Source organism: Alexandromys fortis, unplaced genomic scaffold (genome assembly GCF_014885135.2).
Source record: "Alexandromys fortis isolate MF-2015 unplaced genomic scaffold, M_Fortis_MF-2015_v1.1 scaffold_147, whole genome shotgun sequence".
Taxonomy (NCBI): Eukaryota; Metazoa; Chordata; class Mammalia; order Rodentia; family Cricetidae; genus Alexandromys; species Alexandromys fortis.
The window spans coordinates 1,021,096-1,048,871 of NW_026068029.1; the positions used below are offsets into that span (position 1 = coordinate 1,021,096).

Sequence of the window (27,776 nt, forward strand, 5' to 3'; positions counted from 1 at the left end):
TGGAGCAATATAGAGACACAGACTTCACTGTAGCCCAACCAAGTCACAAAACTAATATGCAAGTTACAAAAACAGCAGACCCAGAGGTGGGAAGACAATCAATAAACACTGTTTCAACAATAAACTACCTAAAATGTCCATTTTCTTATTTTAGCAAAACACAGAAAATATGCAAAGAAACAGGAGAGGGTAAATCATAATACGGGGAAAAGAGCAGGCAGCATTATCTGCCTTTGAAAGGACTTAAATATTGAACTTAGACAATGACCTTTAAACAGATATTATAAATATGTTGAAATAAAAAAAACAACCAAACAAACAAAAAATAGATATGTTGAAAGAACCAAGGGAAGCATGAAAGGGTAGAAAGCAGGAAGCAGAGAGAGGAGAAAACGGGAGCAGGAGAATTGACAAAGACAAATCACGTCTAGAAATTCCACAATGAAACTTATTTTGTACGCTAATTAAAAATAAACAACCAGGGCCAGCCACATGGTGCAGTGGGTAAAGCTGCTTCCTCAAAGCACTGACAAACAATCTGAGTTCAATCCTGGCACTCTCAGAGTGGAAGGAGATAATCAACTCTTGCAAGTTGTCCATGACCTCCACACAGGTGCGACGAAATACACACCCATATATGCAAAAAATAAATACATAATAAATGTTACAAAGTGTAAAATAGAATTAAGCAAAGCCAAAAAGGGAAGGCATGATAATAATGTCTCAAAAACAGAGTATCCATGAACAAAAATTATTGCAAAATAGTAAAAAAAAAATGAGAATTCTGAAGTGGGAAAATTCAGTCATCAAAATGAAAACTTCACTGGAGAAAGTCAAGGTAAGCAGACCTCAAGTTAGTGATATCTCCATTAATGCAACCTGAAGAACAGAGCAAAATTGACGAAGAACTATGTACAGAGTGTTAATTAAATATGAGACAATATTAAATGCACCAGTATATACAACATATACTAATAGTCCCTGAGGGATAAAGACAGAAAAAAGTTCAAAGAAATAATTGTTGAAAATTTCCTAAATTTGATGAATAACACTAACTATACATAACTAAGAAACTCAATGAATTTCAAGCAGACTGAAGACACAAGTCCAAACTCAGACACAGTATACCCTGAATCTTGAAAGATCAGTCTGGAGAGATGACTCAATGGATAAGAGCCCTTGTTATTTGAACATGACGAGCTGAGTTCAGATCCCAGCACTCACATAGGAAGTCAGGCATGGTTGTACAGCTCCTTGGCTCAACCAAGTCTCAAAGAACCAAGGACTAAGGAAATTGTTCAGTGGTAGATTGTTTGCCTACTGTATACAGGCCTGAAGTTTGATCTTTAACACTGTAAAAATAAAATGTGTGATTGCTAATTTCTTAACTTATTTAAAAACTAAATGTAGAAATATAATGTATTTGACAACAAGAACAAAAAATATACAAATGGGAATAAAGTTGTACTGGAATAAAGATAAAAGAAAAGAAGCAAAAATGTCAAAACAGAAAAATGAATACAATACCACCCTACTATACCCATATGCAAGTAAACATGTAATTTTTTTATCAGTTTCATTTAAAAGACAAAAGAAGCAAAAATGTCAAAACAGAAAAATGAATACAATACCACCCTACTATACCCATATGCAAGTAAACATGTAAATTTTTTATCAGTTTCATTTAAAAGACAAAAGAAGCAAAAATGTCAAAACAGAAAAAATGAATGCAATCCCACCCTACCATACACATATGCAAATACACATATAAATTTTCTTATCAATTTCATTTAATAGACATAGTTAAGCCAGATATGGCAGACCATTTCTATAATCCCAGCACCAGGAGTCGGAAGCAGGAAGACTGCTTTGAATTTGGGCTACATAGTAAATTTCAGGTTAGTCTGAACAAAGGTGTGGGTCACTATGGCAAAATAAAAGACAAAGATATTTGTATCATAATTAAATAATCCCAGGCCTCTGTAACATGGAGGCAGATTAAAGGCACAAGAACAAAATCTATTTACATAGACTTCTGAAACAAACATTTCTGCTGAAATCTTGCTTGCCTTACTGCTTTTGCAAAACTATCTTCCCAAACAGCATAGGAGTAAACTTTGCTCTAGTCCTGTTGAAATCCTAATAAGGTGTGAAAACAGCATTTTGACAAGCAGGATGTGTGCTATGACGGGTTCTTGCTCCAGAAGGCAGAGCCAATGGCAGCAGGAACTGATGAAGGCTTCCCTGCTGCTAGGAGAGGAGCTGAGTTGGGAACAAATGTTTAGCTACTGTTAGAGAAAAATAAGAAGAAAGAGAGGAAATGCATGAACCCTGAAATCAGCTCAGTGAGTTTAATAAACAGGACTGAAGAGACAGCAGGAATCTTAACACTTGGGGAGGTAAAAATACATCCTTTGAGAAAGTCTTTCAGAAACCATCCCAAAGTTTAAGAAATTTGTCAGAAAGAAACTGGGACTAATGACTATATTTTTAAAAGTAATTCTGAACTCCAAATGAAAATAGCCTTTTGAGTGTGCTGCTTTTCTTCTTACAATGAGGAAGAGTGGGCCCCATGCATCTTTAAAAGATGAAAGACATTCAGATTTTTGTAGGTGGACAGACAAGAAATTAAAAAACAATGAATGGTTAGTATAACATATGTTGGATAGTGAACTAGGATGAGTTATTTCAAACTGTTATAAATGAAATAATCTCATGAATCCAGCTCATTAGAACTAATTTAACAAAGGCAATTTAGCTTACTCCATGAAGAGGTATCACAACTAGTATTCTGGTGACATTGATATGTAAATCTTTTTCTAGATACTCTAAATATTCCTAAAAGGATGCTTATGTAGAGCAAATGAGGTCAGGAGGCTGAGAAACAGCCTCTGTATGCTGTTATTACCATTAATGAATGGCAAGCAGCTCTGCCATGTTGGAATGGACAAGGCAAGCAGGAAGTATCATATGTACCCTAGCAAAGTTGCAGCTTAGATTCTTAAGCACTTAGCATTTTAAGAAGCGCTTCTGGTCAGAAAATAATTTCAGATATGCAATAAAGACAAATCCAGATTTAAAGGAGAGAGAAGAAATAAAGTCATAAAAGGAAAAAAGTCTTTAAAGAGATAGAGCACAGTCATATATTAAAAGGAGTAAAGAAAAATAAGCCACATAAAGATGGAAAATTCACAGAAGAGTCTGGATTATGTATATTATTGTGTTTTCTTTGAAAATTTTGACAGTGAAGGAACTAAGTAACCAACAGATATACTTTAAAGGTATCTTGATTTTAGAATTTGATAAGGATATGTTGCTTTGGAAAAGAGGTTCTTCTTTTGTTTCCACAGAGGATGAGAACGTGTGGAATCCTTTCAGACTAGTGTGGTTTGATGGAACAAGACCCCCTGAAAGGCCACCTTGAACACCCTTCAAAAAATTACCTCACCCAATAAACAGCAAGAAGCAGTTTGGAGAAGAACTATGCCCATATCCCTAAATATTGTTTATAATGTTTGTTTACATTTAAATGGGGATATACTATAGAGATTTGCATTGGTATGGATCTTGATTTATTGATATAAATTTAAGGTCAATTTTGTTATACTATGTATATGTATTTCTGCTCTTGACTTTAATAGTCATGCTAGATTTTTTAGATGTACAGAGATATATTTCAGATGGATAGTCATTCTTCAAACTTTTCAAAGACTACAGAATATGGCATTTAAAATGTTTTAAGAACTTAGGACTTTTCAGGACAATGAGACACATCTGCTCCTGGCAGCACCAATAGCTACAAGAAAAAGGTGGACATCGAAGAGGCTCCTTATGAAGTTGTTTAGCCATTTGGGTAAGACACTGCTCTTGCCTGGGCTGCTTGATGAATTGGACATGCAGGACCCACAGAGAAATGACTGCTAAATTTGTCTAAAGGTGAGACTGTCCTTTAAGGTTCCTGCTTCATGAAAGAGTCTGCCAGACATTCTGCAGGACACAGAAAAAAGTGACTGACAAACTGCCAATATAGGCAGAACTGACTTTGAAATTTCCTGCCTCATGGAAAAGTCTGCTGAATACTATGGGCCTCTGGCTGAAGACTGGATGCCCCAATGGTAAAGAAGAACTTTGGGTGACTGCTCAGGCAGTGAGATGTCTCTGTCAATTCTAGAGTTTTGGAAGTTGCTTACAATGCACCTCCTGTTTATTCAGGTAATATTATATCCTTCTGGAGTTTTTGATGGGAGTTCAAGAATTTATATTTTTCTTAGTTATGATAAAAGATAAAGTAGATATAAATATTTTAACTGTAATTCTTGCTTGATAACTGTTTTGTTATATGTAATTTTACTATGTTAAAGTTAAAACCTTCCTTTTAAAGTGGAGGTGATGTGGGGTTCTTCTCTATAGGCTATGATTACCATTAATGAATAAAGAAGCTGCTTTGGGCCTGTTAATCGGGCAGAACTTAGGTAAGCAGGGAAAACTAAACAGAATGCTGGGAGAAAGAAGGGCAGAGTTAGAGAGAAGCCATGTAGCCCACCAGAGACAGATGCTGGGAACTTTACCCGATAAGCCACAGCCATGTGGCGATACACACATTAATGGAGATGGGTTAAATTAAGATGTAAGAGTTAGCCAATAAGAAGCTAGAGCTAATGGGCCAAGCAGTGATTTAATTAATACAGTTTCTGTGTGGTTATTTTGGGGCTAAGAAGCCAGAAACAAACTAGTGGTCTCCTTACTACAGTAGCATTAATTTCCCTCTTCCTGTCTTTCTCCCTATCTCTCTTTTTCCTGTGGATATGATATGACCAGCTGCTTCCCTACAATGATACAAAACTGTACCCTCAAACTGTGAGCCAAAATAGACCCTTTCTCCATGAAGTTTTTTTTTTTTTTTTTTTTTTTTTTTTTTTTTTTTTTGGTTAGAGTATTTTATCACAGCAACAGGAAAAGAAACTAAGATATCACATTTGATAATTTTGGCTCCAAAGCCATGGAAAACTTTAAAAATAAAGAGGGAGAGGGAGGACTAGGAAAATTTCTCTTATCCTTGAACTTAGGTTTAACCCAATCTATATGTTAGAGAAGATTTCCGTAATTTAAAACAATGATGCCAATATTGGCAGCATCTGTTTCTCAAAGAATTTTCAATTCATTGGGCTTATAAAGATAACCACTTAAACAGGAACAATGAGTTTCTCTAAAATCTTATTTACCAGAAAGAAATAATTACCTAGTCCAAAGGTCAAGAACCAGATTAAGTTTTTAATAAAATGGTACTTTTAAATAATGTGATCCTATTTTGGAAATTTAACTCCTTTTTTTTCAAAACAACTGAACTCTGGCATTAGGACAGGACAAGTGAAAATGAGGTCTAGCATTATTTCAACAATTTCATTTATAAACATAAAATGGAACCTATACCAGCCTATAATTCTTCCGGGATTATAGAAATATAGGTCAAAATCTCTCCTATCTGTTAAAGTTATGTAGCTTTCAGTTAATAAACCCTCCACTCAATTGAAACAAAATATTTCTGTGCTCAACCACCGAGAATGTATTCCTTACTCTTGAGGTACATATGACTTCTATTGTTTCTTCAGTGAAATGCTTATCATGTAGTGTATACCCAGGTGCATTATTCAGGTCCCTCTCAGCTGAGAGTTCTTCAGCAGATCAGCTCTACTATTAGACCCTTCTAGAACTTTGTCATAGGCAAACTTTGTCAGCCAGTGCTATACTGCTTCCAGGGATATATCAATACAAGAATGACAACACAGGACAGCAACAGCACAGAAAAGTCCTTCTAAACTCAGACCTCCCAGGAACGGGGCCACAGCTATCACTATCAATGAACCAGTATCACAACTCCACTCATCTCTGCTCAAAGGTGTCATTTCCTCCACTTACCTAGTGTGGACTTCAAGGCCACTTCTTAATAAGCCACTTGGACCCTAAACCAAGCCAGACTCTGCTTCTAGTGATTCATATAAATCAACCCATTAAAAGGAAAATTAGAACAAAAGAAGTTACAGAATACCTTTAGATAATGTACACTACTGACAAAGTACCAGAAAGTTCCAAAATTTAAAAGACAAAATAGCCTCAGGACTTGTTATATTCTCAATCTTTTTTCTTTCATAAAGATGCACTCTTGATCTGTCATAAATACACTATAGATAAAAATATAGCAAAAGTGAGAACTCTGACAAAAAATCTTGTAGTTTCAAATACTTGAATTATGAACTAAATGGGGTATTAAAAGATTTTTGTGAAAAGCGCTTTTTATAATCAATTCAGAAATACAAATTAATAGTTCTATTTATAAGAACAACCGAAAGAATAAACTTTAATTGAATTTAAATCAAGGAGGTAAAAAAATGAGTATTCTGACAATGATGAAACACTGCTGTCAGAAATGAGACAGCCAAAATAAATAGAAAAATAGCCCATGTTCATGGATTAGAAAATGCAGTATTGTTAAGAGGACATGTTTGTTATGTTTCAAATTGCAGTTGCAAAACACCTCAAAATAGCAACTTAATGAAGGTTTTATTTTTGGCTCTTGGTTTGAGGATATGCTCTGTCATGGTGGAGAACGTGTGAATGTCCAGCTATGATAATTTCTAGCATTGCTCCTAAAAATGAAGCCAAGTATGCCTACCCCTCTTTCATATCAACTTCAAGTCAATGCATTTAAGGCACAATTCTAGAACCAGCAAACTGCCCCCTGAAGACCTCAAAACAGCTTTGTTTCCACTTATATACAAATTATTTTAAAGATACGACAGGATGTCTGCATGCTCACAGAATGGCATTTAGTCTATACCCGACTCATGAGCTTTACACTTCACTATGACAATGGTGCTTGTGGTGGTAGTGGGGGAGTGTGCCTGCATGTTCAATCCTTTCAAAGTGATCACAAATCAACAGTTCTATCAGTTTTTCTCTTGTAATCTGTATGTTGTATGTTATGATGTTATATGACTGTAGGACCCAATCCACAGACAAGGGATATAGAGCAAACTCTTCTTAAAATTCAACCAATTTACTTTGACATTCTGCTTTCATGTTTAATCAGCATTAGCTGTAAGCTGCCCATTCTGCTGATGCAAACCATTCTTCTTTGCCTTATTTCCATCCCATCTGCAGTGCAAAAAGTAACTCTTTTATTACCAGAAAGAGGATAATATTGGAGGATGAGCATGAATGCAAGCACTCCCTGGTTTATTTCCCTTTAGTCTTTCCTAGTTGATGCTATTTTCTTTCCTTCAATTTATCTCCAGTCATTCTCTATAGTTTTATGAATGCTGTGATACTTTATGCCTTCTCGAGCATTAGAATACAGGGCACTGAATTTTAATGAAATGCCAACTGCAGCAGAGATGGCTGTTGCCAAATCCTCTAGAGTAAGTTATTCCCAAACAAACCACACTGGAAAAATGAGGCTAAGTTATACTTAGAATTACTACAAATGTTAATGGAATTCCTGGGTGATTAGCAGGGAATGCCAGAAAGGCACACATATTCCCATTTCTTTTCTGAAGAGGAACTCCAAACCACTCTGTCTTATTTTCTAAATATGCCTGTTTACAAATCCATGTTCCAATGGTAATCACTTTGTTTCTAAAATGTCATCCCTGGGTGGGGAAGGAAGGCTCACCTCATGTGGGGAATTGTGTTGGTGTCCTGAGCCCCTTAGCTGCTCAGTGGGACTTTCTGTGAGGTAGTCACATAAAGCTCCTACTTTCCTAAAGAGCGTGCCCTGCTAAGAACCGCATTTCCTGAACCCTTTCTCCCATGTCCCTGCAGGAACTCCAAGTAGAATAGGAGAACTGGCAAGAAAGCCTTCCATTCTAGAAGGGCTGGTGGGAAAGAAGCTGTGATCCGAGGGCTTATTCCTGAGTCTAGGTTACGATTTCTCAAAATATGATACCATATATCAGAGGTTGGGTGGGAAGAAGCTTGGGGTACATTCAACAGGAAGGGCTAGAGAGATGACTCAGCAGTTAAGAGCAGTGGCTGCGTTTCAGAAGACCTGGGTTTGATTCCCAGCATCTACATGGTAGCTCACAATCATCTATAATTCCAGTTCCTAGGGTCTGATGTTCTCTTCTGGACTACATGAACAATGTATGCACATGGTGCACAAACAGACATGCAGACAAAACAACCAACCATACACTTAAAATGAGTTCTTTGCTTTTTTTTTTTTTTTTTTTTTTTTTTTTTTTTTTTTTTTTTTTTTGAGACAGGGTTTCTCCATTTAGCCCTAGCTACCCTGGAACTCCCTCTATAAACCAGGTTGGCCTTAAACTCAGAGATGTGTCTGCCTTTCCCTCCCAAGTGCTGGGATTAAATGCATGAATCACCACTGCCTGGCTGAAATTATATATATGTGTATATGTGTGTGTATGTGTAGAACATATATTTACATGTTTGCAAATGTATGTTTACATAAATAAAATATCTATGTAGAGTAATTTTGGTACATTTGAGGAGGTGAGCTGTTGTAATGTTTTCTAGGGTGACAGTTTCATTAGCCTGTTCAAAGCAACATGGTGATGAAACTCTGCAAGCACAGTAACTTGTTTGATGCATATCTGGAGACATCAGTACTTAAGGAAAAAACAGAATGAAATGAAATTCTATCCCACTTCTTTTCTACTGTGTCAGAAGTCAGGTGTGGCCCCCATATGAACTGGGGTACAAGTTCACATTCCTCCATTACCAGGAAAACTTTGGTGGGCAAGTATGGAATGTTGGCCTCTAGCAAGGCAAAACAAAACAAAACAAAACAAAACAAAACAAAACAAAACAATGAGCAAAATAAAAGTGTTTTGTTGACTTCAGGAAGAATGACCCAACTCAGAAAGAAACAAGGAGAGTGTACCAAGTTCAAAGCCCTAGTGAGAAATGAATACATACTTGCCTGACTTGACCTTTTGCCCCACTCAGTGAATGGCTGAATGGGTCTTGACCTACCAACTGCATTGAAGGACAAGCTATTTCTGGTTGTTTTCTTATAATCAAAATTAACAGGCATGATTTTAAAAAGAATCACCCATGTGGGCTGGTAAGATAGTTCAGCCAGTAAATGTACTTGCCACTGAGGTTGAAGATCCAAGTTTAATTCCTGGTACTTACATGGTAGAAAGATAGCACTAACCCCAACACACATGCAATGGTGTATGCCCCTATCAATCACCATGGCATACATATGCAAAATAAATCAAAATATTTTTAAAAATATTACTGCTATCTGAAAGATCATTAGTCAAGCATTTTACCAATCTACATAAATATGGCTGAAAATCTTAAAATATAATACTTACTATGTTTTTTTGAGTAACCATATCCTGAAAAGAAAAAGATATGAATATAAATTTTAAAGTCAATTCTCATAGCCAGTAGTCTCTCCAGATCTTAATCATTTTAAGTTTAATCATTTTAAGTTTAAGTTTAATCATTTGGTTTACCCTTTGAAAGCTTCAAATAGAATGAAACTCTACATTCAAAATTCAGATGCCAAGGAAAACTGATAATTGGTTAGCTCTGCAAATTCTAGGGGAGATATATACTTAAAAACATTCTCAAATATATTAGAGAAAAACATTTATTCATATATAGTTTAAGATCTCACTTTGGGGTGCTTGGTGCCCTGGTCCTTGCCTTGCCAGAGAAGACAGTAAAGCACTTAGCTTTGCTTCAGCTTGAACATTTCTTGAACGGACTAGTATGAAGGCTTCAGGCCATCCCATAGTCAGCCTTCTCACAGAGAGTGTTGTTCAAACTGTCCTGACCCCCCTGGAGCTGTCTGGGCATGCTCAAAGTATAATGACAACAGTGTTTGTTAACTTAGCATGCTGACTATGCAGCACTTGATTGTAACACTTTTACACTGAAACCCGAAATTTATTTTAAAAGAATACATAATTAAATAGCCTCCATATAAAACATTTATTATACATTGTGACATTTCTGGTTTCAGGTAATAAGTGCAGTCTCCTGCTTTTGGTGTATAAATGTCTAGTCATTTCCATTTTTAGGAAATAGTTGTACTATTAAAGAATTTGCAATCTCCACAACTGTAAAACAATAAAATAAAACTTATTATGTCATAGGATTTTATTGAAGGTTTTGCTAAGACATGGTCGAGGAAAATATACACAAGAAAATACATTCTAACTTCACATTTCTCAACATATAAATAATCCAATTTTCATATCTATAATTCCTGTAGATTTCTAAATACAACTTATTTAATGAATAGAAGTCCATATATAGAGATATATAATAATTTAGATTGTTTAAAATCTTTGGAAACTTCTATAATGTAACATATGCTGACAAAAGTTTCTTTTCTTAGTCATATGAATGATTTCTGCACAATACAGTCCAGAGCTCTAATTACATGATACATTTTTATTTAAAGTATATGTAAAATTTACTATATACAGGTTATATATCTGAAACAGGTAGCATTTGTTGCAGGAAATAATCTCTAATCATTGCAGAAACCAGAAAAAAATTGGCTTAATATTAAATCTCAAGAAACACAAACATCCAACTTTGGTACCAAATTGTATTGCTATATACGCATGATTTTTAGTACTGAGGGAGCTGAACACTTAGGAATAATATCTGTGAAGTCAAACTTTCTAAACCACTGGTTCTCATCACTGGTTGTAAATGTGGGAGATTTAAAAGATAAAAATGTGTCTGGGTCCCACCCTCAGAGACTGATTTCTGATCTGGGTGTGACCTAGGTCTTGGGGCATTAACAAGCTCTTGGGGTGATTTTAAAGGCCAGTCAAGGTTGAGAGGTGCTGCTGTAAACAAACTAATATATTACTCTTAAATTGATTTCACACAGACCAGGATTACCTAGCTACTGCTAAGATATTCAACACTATTCAGGAAAGATGAAGTTTGGAACAATTCGGATAAGAAATTTACATTTTATTAATATATTTTAAAACATTTTAAAGTACTATGCTATTCAAGAAAGCTTGCATGAAGCTTTCAAAAACCACATTTTTTAAATTCTCAATAATTACTGAGTTGTGCAGGAACATACAGGTTTCCACAGTTAAGCTTTTCTTTCAGATTACAGGAAAATCAATGAAATATTGATTATGTCTATGCTATTTTTTTGCTCATTTTGGTAACCATTAGGTTGTCTTCATATGATTAGTTATGAAAGTTGAGAACTATTTTTCATAATGTGTATATTTGATTAAAACAGCCCATGAGGAGACTCAGAGCCTTGTGTTTGCATCAGTGGAAACTAACAGATTTTGCTTTTGCTTCCCTAAGCCTGAAGTGCTGGGTGCCTGCAAAAGTTCAATATAGCAAGGATGCACACACAGCAGCCAAGGAGTTTTTGGTGGAAGCTAGAAAGTGTGGTGGGAAGGAAGAAACTCTACAAGTGATTCTTCAGTACATTTTCAAACCTCCAGTGCTAGAAGTCATATTTCAAATGGACATAAATTAAGTATCCAAAGGAAGGTAAACAATGCTCCTTACCTTCAGTGACAGAGCAGTGTCGGCATCAGTATCATAGTACAGAATGACGTTATTAGCCATGTCAAAACTTTCTCGAACTCCAAGATGGTAGAAAAGGGAAGGCTGTCTGGAGATATCACTCATGTCCACGAAAGCAACATCTGGGATGAACAAGGAGAAAAGAGTTGGGAGGGGCTGAGATGATCTGTGTACTTAATTATTCTGCTTGCTGCTGCTGATCAATAAGGATTATAGCAATTTCATTCTTCTACCATCAGCTTTTTACATAAAGTAGAAGCGATAAATGATTGAACTAGGATTACCTCCCACGAACTGTAAAAGAACAACAGTAAGAATTTTTAAGAATGAAGAGACTAATACATATGTATGCATGAGTATATGTGTGTGTGTGTGTGTGTGTGTGTGTGTGTCTTTACACATTTTTGAGACAGGGACAGATGGCCTAGAACTCACAGAGGTGAGTTTGCTTCTGCCTCCCAAGTGCTGGGATTAAAGGCGTGTGACACTATACCTGTCTTGTTTTCCTTTCTTGAGTGCTAAGAATAAATTTTCATTTAGAACTCGCTGACAGATTTGTTTTCAATGGTGGTTCTTCTTATAAATAGATATACAAAAACCACATGTTGTGGAATATTTGTACACTATATGAAGATATGCTGCTGTGATTGATGTAATAAAAAGCTGAATGGCCAATAGCTAGGCAGGAGAGTATAGGTGGGATTTCTGGCAGAAAAAGAGAAGTCAGAAGAATGAATCTAGGCATGCAGGAGATGCCAAACAAGTCAGACATATGGGACAAAGGAGCGGTAGCTGAGTCACATGATAGATTGTAGATGAATAGAAACATATTAATTATAAGAGCTAGTTAGAAAAAAGGCTTAAGCTAAGGCCAAACTTTCAAAATTAATAAGTTTCTGGGTCACTATTTATAGGCAAGGGGTCCAAGAATGTCCAATGATAAAAGCTCCCTACAACTGGTGTCCAACATCCAGCACATAAATCCATATAGGGACTGAAAAAGCTGGGGAAAAAGTCCCAAATAGGCTGGGTGCTTGAAGTGTACAGAGGTTGTGTGACTCTTTTAAGAGGCCCTGCTACTGGGCATCTGAATGGGATTTATAAGCAGTGTACTCATTTAATGTAGCTCATTTAATAATGTAATATAGATTTCTAGTCACTGAAAGCTATATTTATAAATCATTTAAGATAATTAAGATGTGCAAGTTAGTAGTCGTCTATAACAATCAAATTTATAGTCTTTAGATATGTTTTAAAGGTCAAACAAAGATATTGTACATAGATATATTGTCTTCAAACGTTTCAAAGATCTACAGACTATGGCATTTAAGATGTTTTAATAACATAAAGCTTTTCATGACACTTGAGATACATCTGCTCCTGGTAGCACCAATAGACTTCAAAAAAGGATGATGGGCATCAAAGAACCTCCATATGGAGTTTGCTTTCTATTTTGGCAAACCTAGCCATTTGGGCAAGAGACTATCCTTGCCTCTTTGCTGACAGTATGTTGTCCAAATTGGACAAGCAGAACACAAAAGAAGGTGACTGCCAAAGCTTGCCAAGGCAAGGTATGACAATCCTTCAAACTTCCTGCTTCACAAAAAAAAGTCTGTCAGATATTCTAGGTCTGAAGGCAAAAGATGGATGCCCCAGCATTACAAAGGAGCCTTGGGTGACTGTCCAGGCAGCCAAATGTCTCTGTCGTTTCTATAGTTTTGGAAGTTGTTTGCTACACACTTCCTGTTTACTCAGGTAATAGTATATCCTTCTTGGGTCTTCGATGGGGTTGAAAACAAGATAGTTATAAATACAGTTTTCCTTGTTACTAAAATTAGAAAAAAAAACCTTACATACCAGATGTGAAGTGGATAGGGTTCAGAGACATAAAAGTTTAAGTTATTTATCTAAGAAAATGTTTTTAGGTCTAAAAAGATTATTTAGGATGATAACATAAGTTATGATATAAAGTGGTTTAGGTATAAATTTTGAACTCAAGATAGGAAAGATAATAGAGTATTTTCTTTAAAATTGCCAAATACAAATGGATTAGATATTGAGCATATAATCATTACCTGATCATTTTTCTTATTATATATAGTTTTACTGTGCTATTGTTAAACCCTTTCCTTTTTATTTAGACAAAACAGGGAAATGTTGTAGATTATTTGTATACTGTGTGAAGATGAGTTGCTGTAATTGGTATAATAAAAAACTGAATGGCCAATATCTAGGCAGGGGAGTATAGGTGGGATTTCCAGCAGAGAGAGGAAGTCAGAGGGATGAATCCAGGCTCATGGGAGACACCAATGGGTCACAGAACAAGTCAGGATAGAGGAGAGGTAACTGAGCCATGTGAAAGAATGTAGCTTAACAGAAAAAGGTTAAATTAAGTTATAAGAGCTAGTTAGAAAAAGCCCAAGCTAAGGCCAAGCTTTATTAATACTAAGTCCCTGGGTCATTATATGCTACCTGGTAGTCCAAGAAAGTCCAACAAGAAAGTTTACTACAACATGTACCTATCAGTGAAAGATAATGCAGTAAAACCCATGTGCTTAGCATTCAAGCACAAGTTAGACCTCCATATATCCCTCCGATCTACCAGAGAAAACTTCTATTATGTATCACTTATATGTGCACACTAAAAGTTGAATGTCTATATGCCCACAAAATTCATGTGTTGAAACAGAACCCCTAATGTGACAGCATTTGGAGATGGTGCCTTTGGAATATGTATGCATGAATGAAATCAGTGCCCTCTTTTATGAGGTTCCAGGGAATTGAGCTGTTTTTTCTATCCCATGAAGACACTTGGACAAATGCCGACTGTTATCAGACATGGAATTTGCTGGTATCCAGTCTCCAGAACGGGGAGATAAATCTGTTATTTGTAGACTACCTAGGCTCTGATATTTGGTTCCATCATCCTGAACAGACTATAATACACACAGTATATTGTTTTTTCATATAACTTTATATCTATTAATACTATCATAGTTGACAAAGTCTTTGACTTTCTAGTATTTGATGTGATTCAATCAATTTGTGTCAGTGTAGTTCTTAAATTTTTATTTCTGTATAAAATTCCACTGCATGACGACTAAATCATAATTTCTTTACCAGGTCTACACATGGAGATATTAGTCAGTTTTTCTCTTTCCTATTTCAAGCTATTACAATTAGCATGTCTGTGTCGTGGCTACTTATTCACCTTGGGCATATAATGCTCCCTGAAGTTATGCCCTGTGGTTGAGATCTATTCAAAGTAGAGGGTCCATTGGTGGCATCAGCTGCCAGCATATTTAAAGTGTCTTTAGTATTGGTTGCCTTTTCAGAGCTTGTGATTTTCAAAGGGGATGGTGGTGGTGACATAAAAGCTTCATGTCTGATGGGTGCTGCTTCCTCGTCATATGAGTAGAAAGGCACAGAAGTATGTTCAAACTTAGGCTTGCAACACTGTGGGTCACTGAAAGGCCATCAAAGTACTGATGAAACACAACAGACTAGAGCTGTAGGCAGGAGAAAACAAGGTGGCAAGTAAAATCATATCAGCTCCAAGCACCACTGGCTTAATACTGAGACACTTGAGAGACCTGAGGTCAAATGTCACTAAGCCCTGAGTGGGCTTTTTATTCTCTTAAAAAAGAATACGACCACCTGCATGCCAGGCATTATGCTCAATACCAAGGATACAGGTGTGGATAGGGCATAATCACTTTCCTCAAACAGCTCTTACAGTACAGGAACTGAGGAGACAGCTCATCCACTAAAGTGCTTTTTGTGGCAACATGCCAGCATGAGGACCTGAGATTTGGCCCCAGAACTGACATAGAATATCGGGCATGGTAATGCATAGTTCCCTAGGTACAGAGGTGGAGACAAGTTGATACCTGGTTCACTAGCCAGCTAGCTCAGCCTGATCAGTAAACTTGAGGTCCTAGAGAAGACTGTCTCAAGAAACACTTTCAAGAATTCCTAAGGAATGACACCCAAGGTTGACCTCTGTCCTACATATGCACACATATGCACAGGAACCTCTCCCCACAAATAAATATATCTATGTACACACACACACACAGAGAGAGAGACAGAGACAGAGACAGACAGACAGACCGACCTAGGTAGGCAACCAAAAGGAAGAAGAGTTTCTGCACCAAAGGCCAAAGGCTAGATAAACTGGGAGAATCTCAGTGATAGATGTACCCCTTAGTAAGGTTCTCAACCATACTTGGGCAGGTGGCAGTTAATAGAAGCCTGGAGGAATTCGTAAGACTTATGCAACTAAACTGGAGTGTCAATAGAGGGTGAAAATGGAAGAAAAGAAAATGCAAAGGACCAGAGGCAAGACAGGATGCAATGTTAATATGGGAGCCAGAACACCTTTGGAGATGAATCTGGAAGGGTTACTAGGTAACAGGTCGTAACGGCTATCAAGGGAACTGGAGTCTACTTTGAGGCAATGAGGAGCCTCTGGTAAGGTTCTTGAAAACCTTTTTATTATAGACATACACAGAGTATAATAAAATTCCAATGATCCTCATCTCACCAATTATAAGCCCATGAGAGGCTTCCTTTTATCTCTACTGTCACCCACCCCATGCCCTTCTATATTCTTTTGAGCAAATACTAGATGCTATATTATTTTCTCCCTAAAGATTTCAGAATGTGTGGCTGAAAGATGAGAACTTGAAGAAAAATTAATAGTATCAATGTCTCACCTAGAGGCATTTTATTTTAAAAACAGTCATAAGAGGTTTTAACACAGGAGTCTATGGTATTAAAATTTACCCATTAAGAGTTTATCGCTAATAAAAGGACAAACATATATGCTGAGGAAATACTTTACAACTCAGCTGGGTCACTTTATCTCAAACGGACAATTCCGCGCCCTGCAGACATATGCAGAGTCAAATATAACAGCAGAGTACATTAGGTAGTCTGCCTACTCGATTCTTCCCTGGACTCTATTACTTATCAAAATTAAATTTAAGTGCTTCACAGGGAGCTATTGTAAGTGGCAACAATGATACTAATTCCAAGGCCACAGTGACTACTAACATTAATTAGAGGATAGGAAGTAAAGGGAAAGAAAAGAAAAGAGTGTGGTGGGAAGAGGCAGAGCCCAGAGCTGAAGGATAGCAGACCTTAAGTTACACAGTTCATCTCTGTAGGCAGGCTTGAATTTGATGGAGTGGCCTTTTGCTAAGTGGGTTACATTTTCATCTGGTAACATAAATTTCTTCCTTTCTCTGCCCATTCAATATTCTTTTTTTTATTTTATTTTTTTTCCATTCAATATTCTTCACTGGAATCTAGGTACTGGCTTTACCATCTCCAGAAAGGTAGCCTTCTGTGCCTTTACCCAGATCTTAGAGATTCTCCAGTACCAATTAAAACTAGATAGGTGACGACCTCTACTCAAGAAGGAATTCAGACTTAGGAGACAGTGGCTGGAGGGCTGCAAATTTCAGGTCAGCCTGAGCTACACAGCAAAACCTCTCCAAATTCTAAGCAATTCATGTTCAATAATAAAAGCATTTCAAATCTGAAAAAAGAAATTGAAACAGGGTCTCACTATGTAGACAGACCAGGCTAGCCTTGAATTCATAGAATTATGCCTGCCTCTGCCTCCCACGTGCTGGATTAAAGGGGTGTGTCACTATGCTGGACTCCTCAAACTTGAAACTTTTACTTACGGACGTCTGTTACTCAAGTGAATAGATTAAATTCACCATGAGGATTTGTACCTAGACAAGACTCAACTGGTTTGATTTTGGAGCAACTATGGCACTAATCTAGCATCAAATTTCTAAATGCTAATTCTGATAGGACACTCAACTGCAATTTTTTAAGAGGCCACCAATTCAAATAATCTCAGTACTCAAGAGGCAGGAGGCAGGAGGATTGATGTGAGTTCCAGATCAGCCTAGGTTACAATGTGAGACTGCATTTCAAAACAAAAACAACAAAACTACAAACAAGAAGAGGATAAAAGATGACAGAGAGAGAGAGAGAGAGAGAGAGAGAGAGAGAGAGAGAGAGAGAAACACAATCATTTCAGATTACTTATCACAACCTTCATAAGCTTTGCCACATGGAAAATCCCTCTAGACATCTCAGCTGTGTTTCAGTAACCCTTCAGAAGACAGGTAAGGAACAATCTGGCTTTACTTTGCAGGTAGGGGAAATGAAGCTCAAAGCTATTAACAAGACTCTTCAAGGTCACTTAACTTGGGCAGAACAGAGACAGTCTCAAACACACCTTTTCTGGCCCCCGTCTTAGGCTGGCCTGTGCCTAGTTGAGGCTACTTTCCTGACTCTCTTGCTAAAACTGAGCTACCTGGGAGGAAAACAATTTATGTATCAGACTAAATCTTAGGTAAACAGATCACAGATTAAAAAGGAAGAGATAAAAATGCAGGTTTTCATTACCAAATGCATTCTCTGAGCTTAGCAACCATTACCTCCCAAAGTTCCTACCAGTCAGTTCCTAATGCTGCAGGCAAGCCTTGCTGTGGGGTGGGGGCTGCTATAAAGCACAACCCATCCTCTCTGGTCGTGAGGCAATGAGGCAGGCAGGCACACACACTCCTGTCTAATGCTGTTTAACTCTCTTTAGGAAGTGATTCCCCATCAGAGAAAGCAAAAAGCCAAGGATCCTGTTCAAATCTAAACTAACAGGATATTGTCTGAATTCATCACTAAAATACCCCTCAAAATTTATTATAATTATTCCAAATGTGTTAATGTGAAATAATATGAAAAACATACTTAAATTCTTAAAACTTTTGATAAAACTTGCTGAAAACCAAGGCAGCAAAACTCCAGCATGGACAGGGGAGGTGGTTCTACCTGTCCGCTTGGGAAGTGAGAGTTAGTTTTCTTTAGGTATATGGTCCCTGGAAGGCTACCCATGCTCTAGTAGATGGCCCTACACCCATGCACACACAGGCAAGTCCTAAACAGATTTGGTGGATTTTTTCCTTAAGAAAAAAAAAGGTATATAAAGTTGGAAGAGAAAAGTAATTGGGGGAATAGGAGAGGAATTGTAGGGGAGGGAATAGGGGATGGATTTGATCCAAACACATTATATGTGTGTGTAACATTGCCAGTTTAAAAAGACCATTTGATCAATTGAAAACAAAATTTTGTTGTAGTTTTTAAGAGCCAGGGTCTCAAGTAGCACAGGCTCATCCTGAACTTTCTATGTAGCAACAAATGATGAACTTCTCACCCTCTTTTCTGCACTACTATAGGTGCTAAGATTACAGGAGTAAGTACATCACCATGCCTGACCTTTAAACATTTTTGTTAAATATTTTATAGGTAACAAACAAAACCACACTGTTTAGCGCGTGTTAAAAGTACTGAATTTACGCATCATGGCATTAGTTAATGGTATGATAGCAAATGATTTACCACATAGTAATTGTGTGTGCACACTGGCTCATGCCAGCCTTTAAATACACTCCAGGTTGTCTGTAAACCTATCTTCCTCCCAGTAGAAAAAAAAAAAAAGAAATGATTGTAAATGAGGTTTTTTTCCTTTCTCTAAACAAAAGGCTAGAGTTCAGAATGAGTTTTCTGCCAGAGACATTTAGAAATGTAATTAGACATACGGTGATGCTGGTCCCCTTAAAACTGCCTTAAAAACAAAAAGCTCACCTTTATGGAACAGAAGTCTACTGACTTCTACGAAAATTACATCTGTCTTTATCATTGTTCCTCATTCCTAATAAACTTCACGTGAGGCCAGTACAAAGAATGCTGTGAAGTGTCATTTAAACTTATTTTCCATTTAAAGAGAGGAAGAAAAACTCTTATTTTCCAGAACGTACTATGCAGAAAATGCTAACCTACCAAGTCAGCGTCAAGCGTTTAGCACATCCTTACCTGGTGCTATCATCAGATGGGTTAACTTGCTTGGGGTTTTTGAGATTTGATTAGGAAGAAGAAAGGTGAAGAGTAGGGACCCATCAAGAAATTCCATCTTTTGCCTTCTAGTACTTATTTTTAAGACCAAAATAAACCATATATAAGCAAACTGTGTATGCCCACTAAGGTGAACAGACTCATGGTGTCCAATTTCCTTTTACTCAGAGTGAAGTATTTGTAAAGCACGGCATGGCATGACGTAAGGCACTTTGACTTTTGCACAAGAATGCTGCTTTTACAACTAGCAAAATGCAGAACAACAATGTGCCAAATTATACTTCAAGCTAGGCTGCAGTTTAAGTAGCGTCCATACCGTAATTATCATCCGTGCTGTCCCATTTCCACATCCCTATTCTGGCTTCCTTTGAATATACTGCATCCGCATCACATGGTAGTTTCTTTCCAGATTTCTTCTACTGTTTCATTAAGAGGAAATTTTGGGGGTCTTATTTCTTAGCAGGGTTTTCAAAGCACAACTTCTACATTCAACTCACCTTTGAGATACATGATTTTTTAGAGCAGAGCTGGTTTGCTGTGCTATTGCCACATGCCACAAACCATGAAAAGGTCAGGAAGCTTTTGACATTGACAAAAATCATAGGAAACAGGTCCTAAATTGATGCTCTTCTCTCTTTGTCTCACTGAAGTGCCAGTCAATGGGAAAGGACTCGAGGATTTTATATCTACTTCCTCAACAATCATACTGCTATCTTTTACTTAAGAAAATCAATTGTTCCTTCAAGATCACTAAACATAGAGACTTTGGCATGACTTCTGATTTCAACTCTTCTATGCTTTACATTTCTTCGTTGGCTTCTATTGCCACAGCCTTTAAAGGCAACTGGATCCATTCAGGGCTAATGACTCACTGATGGATAGGAAACTATCCTTCTTTGTTCTTACCTCTTCTAGATTCATTGTATTTTCTCATGTCTGATTTCCACTGTAAAATGAATGCAGAGTGCTTATTATTTGTATTGACCATACATGTCCATTAGTCATAGGCTTTACAAAGACTTAGCTGTATCTTAGTAACAAGCAGTACTCTAGATGCAGAATTCTTCTCAGGACAGAGAGCACATTTCTAAATAAACCCATCTAACGTGGTTTGAAATTTGGGTCTTGTGAAATCTAATGAAAATCCAACAGTCATTCTAAACTTCAAAATGGTAATTGCTCCCAGTTCATATAATGAATATTTGGAAACCACAGTTTTATATAATATTTGACTGTGTCCCTAAAGGTTCATGTGTTAGAATATTTTATATCCAGTGTGGTAGTATAAAGCTAGTAAGTAGGACCTTTAAGAGCTGGGTACTAATATAATGTGGCTAGACTACTGGGGACACTGCCCTTGGAAAGGATTAATGTAATTCTCACTAGATTCCAGGTGGTTTTTTACAAGAGTTAGCTGTTATTTAAGGGCTAAAAGAAATAGCCTAAAATTAGACAGTACTAATAGTTACGTAACTGTGAATACACTAAAACCTATGAACTTTATATTTTAAATAAATGCATTATATCCCAATAAAGTTGTCTAAAAAACCTAAGTACTAGAATATTCATAACAGCAGCACTATTTATAATTATCTTAGATAGAACCAACTCAAATGCTTCTTTATAACAGAAAATAAATTGTGGCATCTTCTTGCACTGAAATACTATAGCAGTGGTTCTCAATCAGTGGCTCAAAAACCCCTTGGGGGGGGAGCAAATGGTCCTTTCACAGGGGCCATCTAAAACCATTAGAAAACACAAATGTTTACATTATTAATACATAACAGTAGAAAAATTAGTTATGAAGTAGCAATGAAAATAATTTTATGGTTGGGGTCACTACAACATAAGAACTGTATTAAAGGGTCATAGGATTAGGAAGGTTGAGAATCACTGTACTATAGAGAAATGGCAAGGAATACGCTATGGCTACAATGATGTCATAGAGGTAGCCCACACACCAACAGTAAACAAAAGGAGACAGACATGTAAAGGTACAAACTGAAATTATATTTATAAAAAAAAGGACAATATTAGGCAGAACTCATACACCTTTTTCTGTATATGCTGTGTCTCAATTGAACGGGAAAACAAAAATCACACTGAAAGCTGGATTTTGGGTCTTTTTTTCAGTTCAGAACAAGGAATGGAGAGGAAGTTCATTCTTTAATCACAAAAACTCTTAGGAATCTTTTCCTAAAAACTGCAGGAGACCATACTGTGTGATGATCGTTTAAGAGATTTAAATCTGAGTCTCTACTGCACCAAGCAATACACTATACACCAAAGTAGTGGCAGGAGTTAGAGAGGAACGGAACAGAGAGAACTGATAGTGAGCACTTGCTCAATTCAAGGCACTGACACTTACTTGGAGACATTTTTTTAGCAAGACTCAGATACATTCAGCCAACGGATAATAGAGTAGACTTTCAAATTCTGATGCATAAAGCCAAGCATTCCAAGGTCAGTGGACTATTAGGATGGACACGTGCGGGTCTTCAGATGCGAGACAGGTCCTTAAGTCTAAAGAACCTGGACTTCTGAGCCTTTGAAGGATGAGAAGAAAGGATGCAGCCAGGGTCCTGTTACCAATCTCCAAATGTTAGATTCATCCTTATATAGCTGAAAATATAGCTAATATTTGAACTTAGCCATTTCACTACTAGCTATTCCAAGAAGAATGAGTAAACACTAGTCCACAAAAGACATACAGATGTTCCTAGCAGTTTTCTTTGTAATAGCCTCAAACTGTAAGCAGCCCCAATGTCCATTCATAGAATGGTCTGAATATATTTGTGTGTGTGTGTATGCGTGCGTGCATGCACCTGTGTGCATATGGGAGCACATGTGGAGATCAGAGGTTGATGTTGCATCTTCCTTAACTGCTCTCCGCATTTTTTGAGACAGGGTCTTTCACTGAACTTGGAGTCTTGAGCCCGCTAATTGGGTAGCCTAGCTGTCACTACACCTGGCACCTGGAGCTTATTCTTATGATGGAATAGTACTTAGCATTAAAAAAGAAAAAATGCCATGTAATGACATGGGTGAATCTCAAAAACAACATGCTGAGTGAATGAAGGCACAAAAGATATACTGAGTCTATTTATAGAAAACCCCAAGAAAGGTAGCTCAATTCTAAAGTGATGGAAAATCAGTCACTGCTGGGGTCTAGAATGGAATGAGGGGAGAGAAGTAGAAGGGGACATGGGTGGGAAGACAGAAGTCTATATGGTGATAGAGTTTGAGTTACACAAGGCCTAGTCACTTTTCATTGCTGTACATGGAGCGAATATAGTAACAAGTTTGGGTGGGGAATGGGTAGGAAAGAGATAACAGAATGAAGGGTGGGGATTATAACTCAGTGGTCTAACAGTGGCCTTGCATGTAGGTTCAATCCTTGGTATCAAAGGAAAGTTAGAATGTTAAGAATTGCTGAAGCTTGGTTCTGTGCATGCTTGAGATTTTCCATAATAAACATAATTTAAGAACGAGAAAAGGAAAAAGAACGCGAATTATCAAATGCACCTTCTCTTTTCCTCCCCTCTCTGAGTCTAATTCTGACTGCCCTCTAGTCTACCCTCAAAGCTAGAATGAAACTGGCTTCCAAGTCCTGAAATGCCCTCCCCCACCAATCACAAAATCAAACCCCACCAAGCATTTATACCAAACCTTGTCACACCCAATAGCTCAAACCCTGCCCAAAGTAACAGGAAACATGATTTCTTCCAGTGTACCCTGTATAAGTTCAGTATTTAACTAGGATTTGACTAGCAGCTATCTCAAAGCCTGATACATAGAGGGCCTTAAATGTTTATGGCATATACCAAAACTGCTTGGAAGTTGACTGCTGGGAATCAAAATTATACATATTCCATAGTAACAAATACTCTAAATCAGTAAAGCAATGGACCGGCTAATAAATCTCTCTATTTAGAATGCACTCAAGGTGAGCAGCCATGGTTCAATTAAATTCTGCAGCTGAAATGTTTCTTTCCACTTTGCTAAGGACTAAAGAGCATTCCAGGCTTAATGCTGAGCGAGTAGCGGTAAGAGCAGCACAGAAAGGAGGCAGCTCAGGAAAGGCCCACCAAAGGGGGGGGGGGGGCAGAAACCAGCTGATGTCTGGGCAGGGGCTCGTGCAGTCTTATCCCTGGAGAAAATGAAAACACGGTGGCGCATCAGGCCACTCTCTCCAGCACGGACGGAATAAGCCAGAGGTCCGAGGCCATCTTTAATCTCCTGCTACATTTATTTTTAAAAATCATACTTACCTAGCTGCGAATAACCACAAAGAAAATCATTGCTATCATTCTATTTCCACTTCACTGCCAAGGTTTCCCGTCTAGTGTACCCAGTATTAAGTTTTTTTGTTTTCCAAGATTCTGCTTTATGTATGCTAAGCAGGTGCTCTGCCACTAAGGCACATTCCCAGCTCCAGTGTGAGTTCTTTTCGATTTTTCCATCAGCCTGTAGCTTTCCTGAAGCTCCTCTAATCAACCTTTTGCTAATGACACAAAAATCTAGGATACATACACGCACAACCACACAAAACAGTATAAGAACACATCAAACCCCGCGTTGAGTTGCTATGAGAACAGAAGACAGGAAGTGCCTAAGTCCCACCTCTCTGGTCTCCCCCCACAATACACTTGGGACAGTTCAACAGCTGCCCTCCCTCACTAATCCTGTTCTAGAACAGCATTGCTAAGGAGACCTTCCACTATGAGGAAAACATTCCGTATCTTTGCCATCTCCCACACAGCACCTAACTGTCCATATTCGGCACTTGAAACAGGCTATTCTGACTCCACGGATCATATTTTACATTTAAACCAATTTAAATGTTAATGGCTACCTGTGGCCAGAGGCTACTCAATTTTACATCATGGTTTTAGAGATTTTTTTTTTTTTTTTTTTTTTTTTTTTTTTTTTGGTAACAAAACAGCCAGTGACAGATTTCTATCTTTTTGGTGAGAGTGGTGATGGGGAAGCCAGGAAAGGGCAGGGCTGTGGAGGTCATCTGTTTAATAAAGAACTCCTGCAGCAGCAGCGGCCTAAATTCTTTATTCCCGACAAGGGCAAGGCTGGCCAAAGGATTCCCGGTGTAGGCAAAAGTCAACAATGTGAAGCCAGAGCGAGCAAAGGTGATTCCTCTCCCTCCGGGTGCTCGGGTTTCATGTTGGCACTGTGACATCCGGTCTGTTCAAAGGAGCCTGCTGAAGCAGCTGAAGGTGTGCAGCTCGGGCATGTGAGCACACACTACTAGGCCCAGAAAAGCAGACGCTGCACACGGATGTTTCAACTGGCTATCAGCAGGCAAGGGGAGAAGCTGAGCCCGAGGGCCCAAAGAACATTTTACTTTTCAAACTCCGTTTGGGAGCAGAATGAATAAAAGTCGAGAAAAAACGGAGTGGTTCTAGGTGAAGTGGGCTCCTGAGCAACTTCTCTGAAAAGACGTGCTGCTCAAGAGGCTACTCAGCATGGGCAGAAATGTCAAGAGAGTGTGCTCAGCGGGTACAGCTGCCACTTGTTTGAACAAGCCTGACGCCCCACCTCTTTCCAGATGGGAGAGGCTTTGGCCATTTGCTGTGAAAAAAAAAAAAAACCTACATCCGGGCTGCCTCCAGTAAACAAGCTGAATTGATTACTGTTTAGGGGGTAAGGGGTGGGAAGGTGGCTCAGTGGTAGAACTTGCCAAACATGCAAAAGCGCTGAGTTTGATACACACAGCTAAGACGTCTATCCTGCTATAATGACATGCATGAACACTGTTTGAAAACAACCCCCAAAGGCTCTGCTCAAATGCTTTCAGGTTTAAGGTAGATACTGTTATTTCCATTTGCCCAGTGGAGGAACTAAGGCACCAACATCCCCTAGCAATTACGGTGTCGTATACAATGCTTAGGAATGCCGTCCTGGTCTCACAAATTTGTTCCAAAGGTTAAGTAAGGAAAACAGGCAGGTAAGAATTCATTCTATACGGGAAGGAACTGTTGTCAACTCAAAGCGGTGACGGGAAAACTGGATCGTTATGTCGCGCTCACTACAGTGAGCCTGGAACAGGGTCTTAGTCTAGCAATGGATTACATTGTGAGATTAAACACCTTACTAGACCTGGATGGAGGTGGGTGGTCCTTGGACTTCCCATAGGGCAGGGAACCCTGACTGCTCTTTTGGGCTGACGAGGGAGGGGGACTTGATTGGGGGAGGGAGAGGGAAATGGGAGGCGGTGGCGGGGAAGAGAAAGAAATCTTTAATAAATAAATAAATAAATAAATAAATAAATAAATAAATAAATAAGCCATCATGTCGTGGGAGACTGCACCCCCCCATAAGCCTGTGAAAGTATCCAAAAGGCCACTAGGGAGCGCCACCACACACATGAATGCCAGGCAGTAATTGCCACTTTCTGGTTGTTGAATGGAATCACCTGGAAGAATTAAACACCCCCAAGGCCTCACATTGGCTGTCATTGGTCTGAGATGGGCAAGATTTTGTTTCGCTTGATTCAGACAAGGTCTCACTTTGGACCCTAGACTGGCCTCAAACGCTGTACATAGCAGAGGTGGGCCCTGAACTTGCAATTCTCCTGTCTCTGTCTCTGTCTCCTGGGATTTGGAAGGTGCGCCATTTTACCTAACAAGGTTTAAACTGCAGCCCTCCCAGATGGCTGAAGTGATTCATTTACATTGGGTATATGCCAGGAGGAAACAAAGTGGGGAACAGGTTCAACGTCATCTTACATCAGTGGTTCTCAACCTTCCCAACATCACAACCCTTTCATACAGTTCTTCGTGTTGTGGTGGGCCCCAAACATGAAATTATTTTCGTTACTACTTCATAGCTGTAATTTCGCTTCCATTATGAGTCAGAACGCAGATATCTGTTACGTGGCCTAAAAGGGTCTCGACCTGGTTGCGAACCAGTGTCTTAGGCGCTACAGCGTGTTGTTGGCTACCAGGAAAAAAAAAAAGATGAAATGTGTCTAAGTGCCTGCAGGCTCTTATCTGTCCAAGGGCTCCTTACGTGTTCTCCCCTGTCCAGGAGGCAGAGATTTGCCGTAAGCATCAACAGTGGGAGGATGGAAGGGGAGACCACAGGAGAGGGCCAGGGCAGAGTGGGGGAGTGGCAGGGCTTGTGAGCCAGCTAGGACAGCTGGAGGGAGGTGGGAACCAAGGGGGCACCCGCCCTCACCTGCATCGTAGAAGGCATCGAGCACGGCGGTCTCCCCGAAGTCGAGCTCCCCAAAGGGTATGGAGGTGAGGTGGGCGCCCTCGGCTTCACAGGCTCGAAGGAGGCACTTGAGAGCCCCGGCCTCGGGGTTGCCAGCCGCCGCCCCCTGAGAACTCTCGCTGCGCACATACACAGCCCGGAGAGCCCGGCGCGGCCCGCGGCTGCCCTCAGCCTCAAAGCCGCTGCCCGAGGCGGCGTCCCCTGCGCCCTCGGGCCCCGCCAGCCACGCCTCTCCCTCGGATCCCTGCCGCAGCCTGCCCTGGGGCAAGTCACCTGCCTCCTCCAGCACCTCAGCTGGGGCCGGCCTGCTGATGCCCTCCATGTGACTGGCCCGCGAGGCTGGTGGCTTCGAAGCTGAGCCGCTGTCCCCGCGGCACCTGCTGCTCAGGAGACGGACGGCAGCTGGAGGCACCCGGAGCGTGCGTGCCGAGAGCTGGCGGTGCGCAGGTGACGACGACAGCGTCCTCGCTCAGCTGCGCCAGAGCGAAGCTCAGGGCTGGCTTGCCCCGAGCGCCCTTTGAAAGCCCACGAGAAAGAGGCGGGGGCTCGGACGTCAGGACCGGTGGAGGGGGCGGCTGCGAGAGCCACGGGGCAGGAACGGGGAGGGCGCCCCCTGCCGGCTCCCCCGCGCAGCGCCCCCAGCTCGGCCGCTGGTCGAGCCAGGGATTGCAGGGGTTAGGTTGATTAGATTTCTTGGGTCCCTCCTCATCCTTCCCTCTAACTACCTTTAGAAGCTGGTTTCCTACTTTGCTTGCTTGCTTCTTTCCTTCCTTCCTTCCTTTCTTCCTTCCTGTCTCCTTCCTTTCTTTCTTCCTCACTCTTCCTTTGCTTTGCTTTCCCTCTTTCTTTCGTCCGTTTTTTCCCTTTTTTTCCCCTCCAAACAAGTAGAAGCCTTTACCCACAGTAGACTTCCAAGGCACTAATTGAATATCGATATTCAATTCCCAGCTAAATACAGGTGGCGCTTTAACTTCGCATCGGGATGAGCAATGCTTCATTTGGCACTCTTAATTGCCAAGTACATAGCCTGCCTGAGCCCCGTCTTGCAGCCCTATTTG

General features: G+C 39.3%; 1 protein-coding gene across 2 annotated transcripts in view; it reads right to left on the reverse strand.

Annotated features, from left to right (window-relative positions):
- Positions 1-27,235, reverse strand: part of Map3k15 (mitogen-activated protein kinase kinase kinase 15) — a 124,857-nt gene extending 97,622 nt beyond the window's left edge. Inside the window, exons 1-3 of one of the 2 annotated variants that reach the window (XR_007595734.1) lie at positions 26,680-27,235; positions 11,536-11,675; positions 9,342-9,365 (exon numbers count right to left, since the gene is read on the reverse strand). Coding sequence is in view for 1 of the 2 variants with exons in the window: in XM_050164357.1 (XP_050020314.1) it covers positions 9,342-9,365; positions 11,536-11,675; positions 26,680-27,040 (525 nt within the window). In the remaining variant the exon portion in view is untranslated. The remainder of the gene's footprint in view (positions 1-9,341; positions 9,366-11,535; positions 11,676-26,679) is intronic. The other variant, XM_050164357.1, reaches the window with a different exon arrangement.
- Positions 27,236-27,776: the final 541 nt, after the last annotated feature.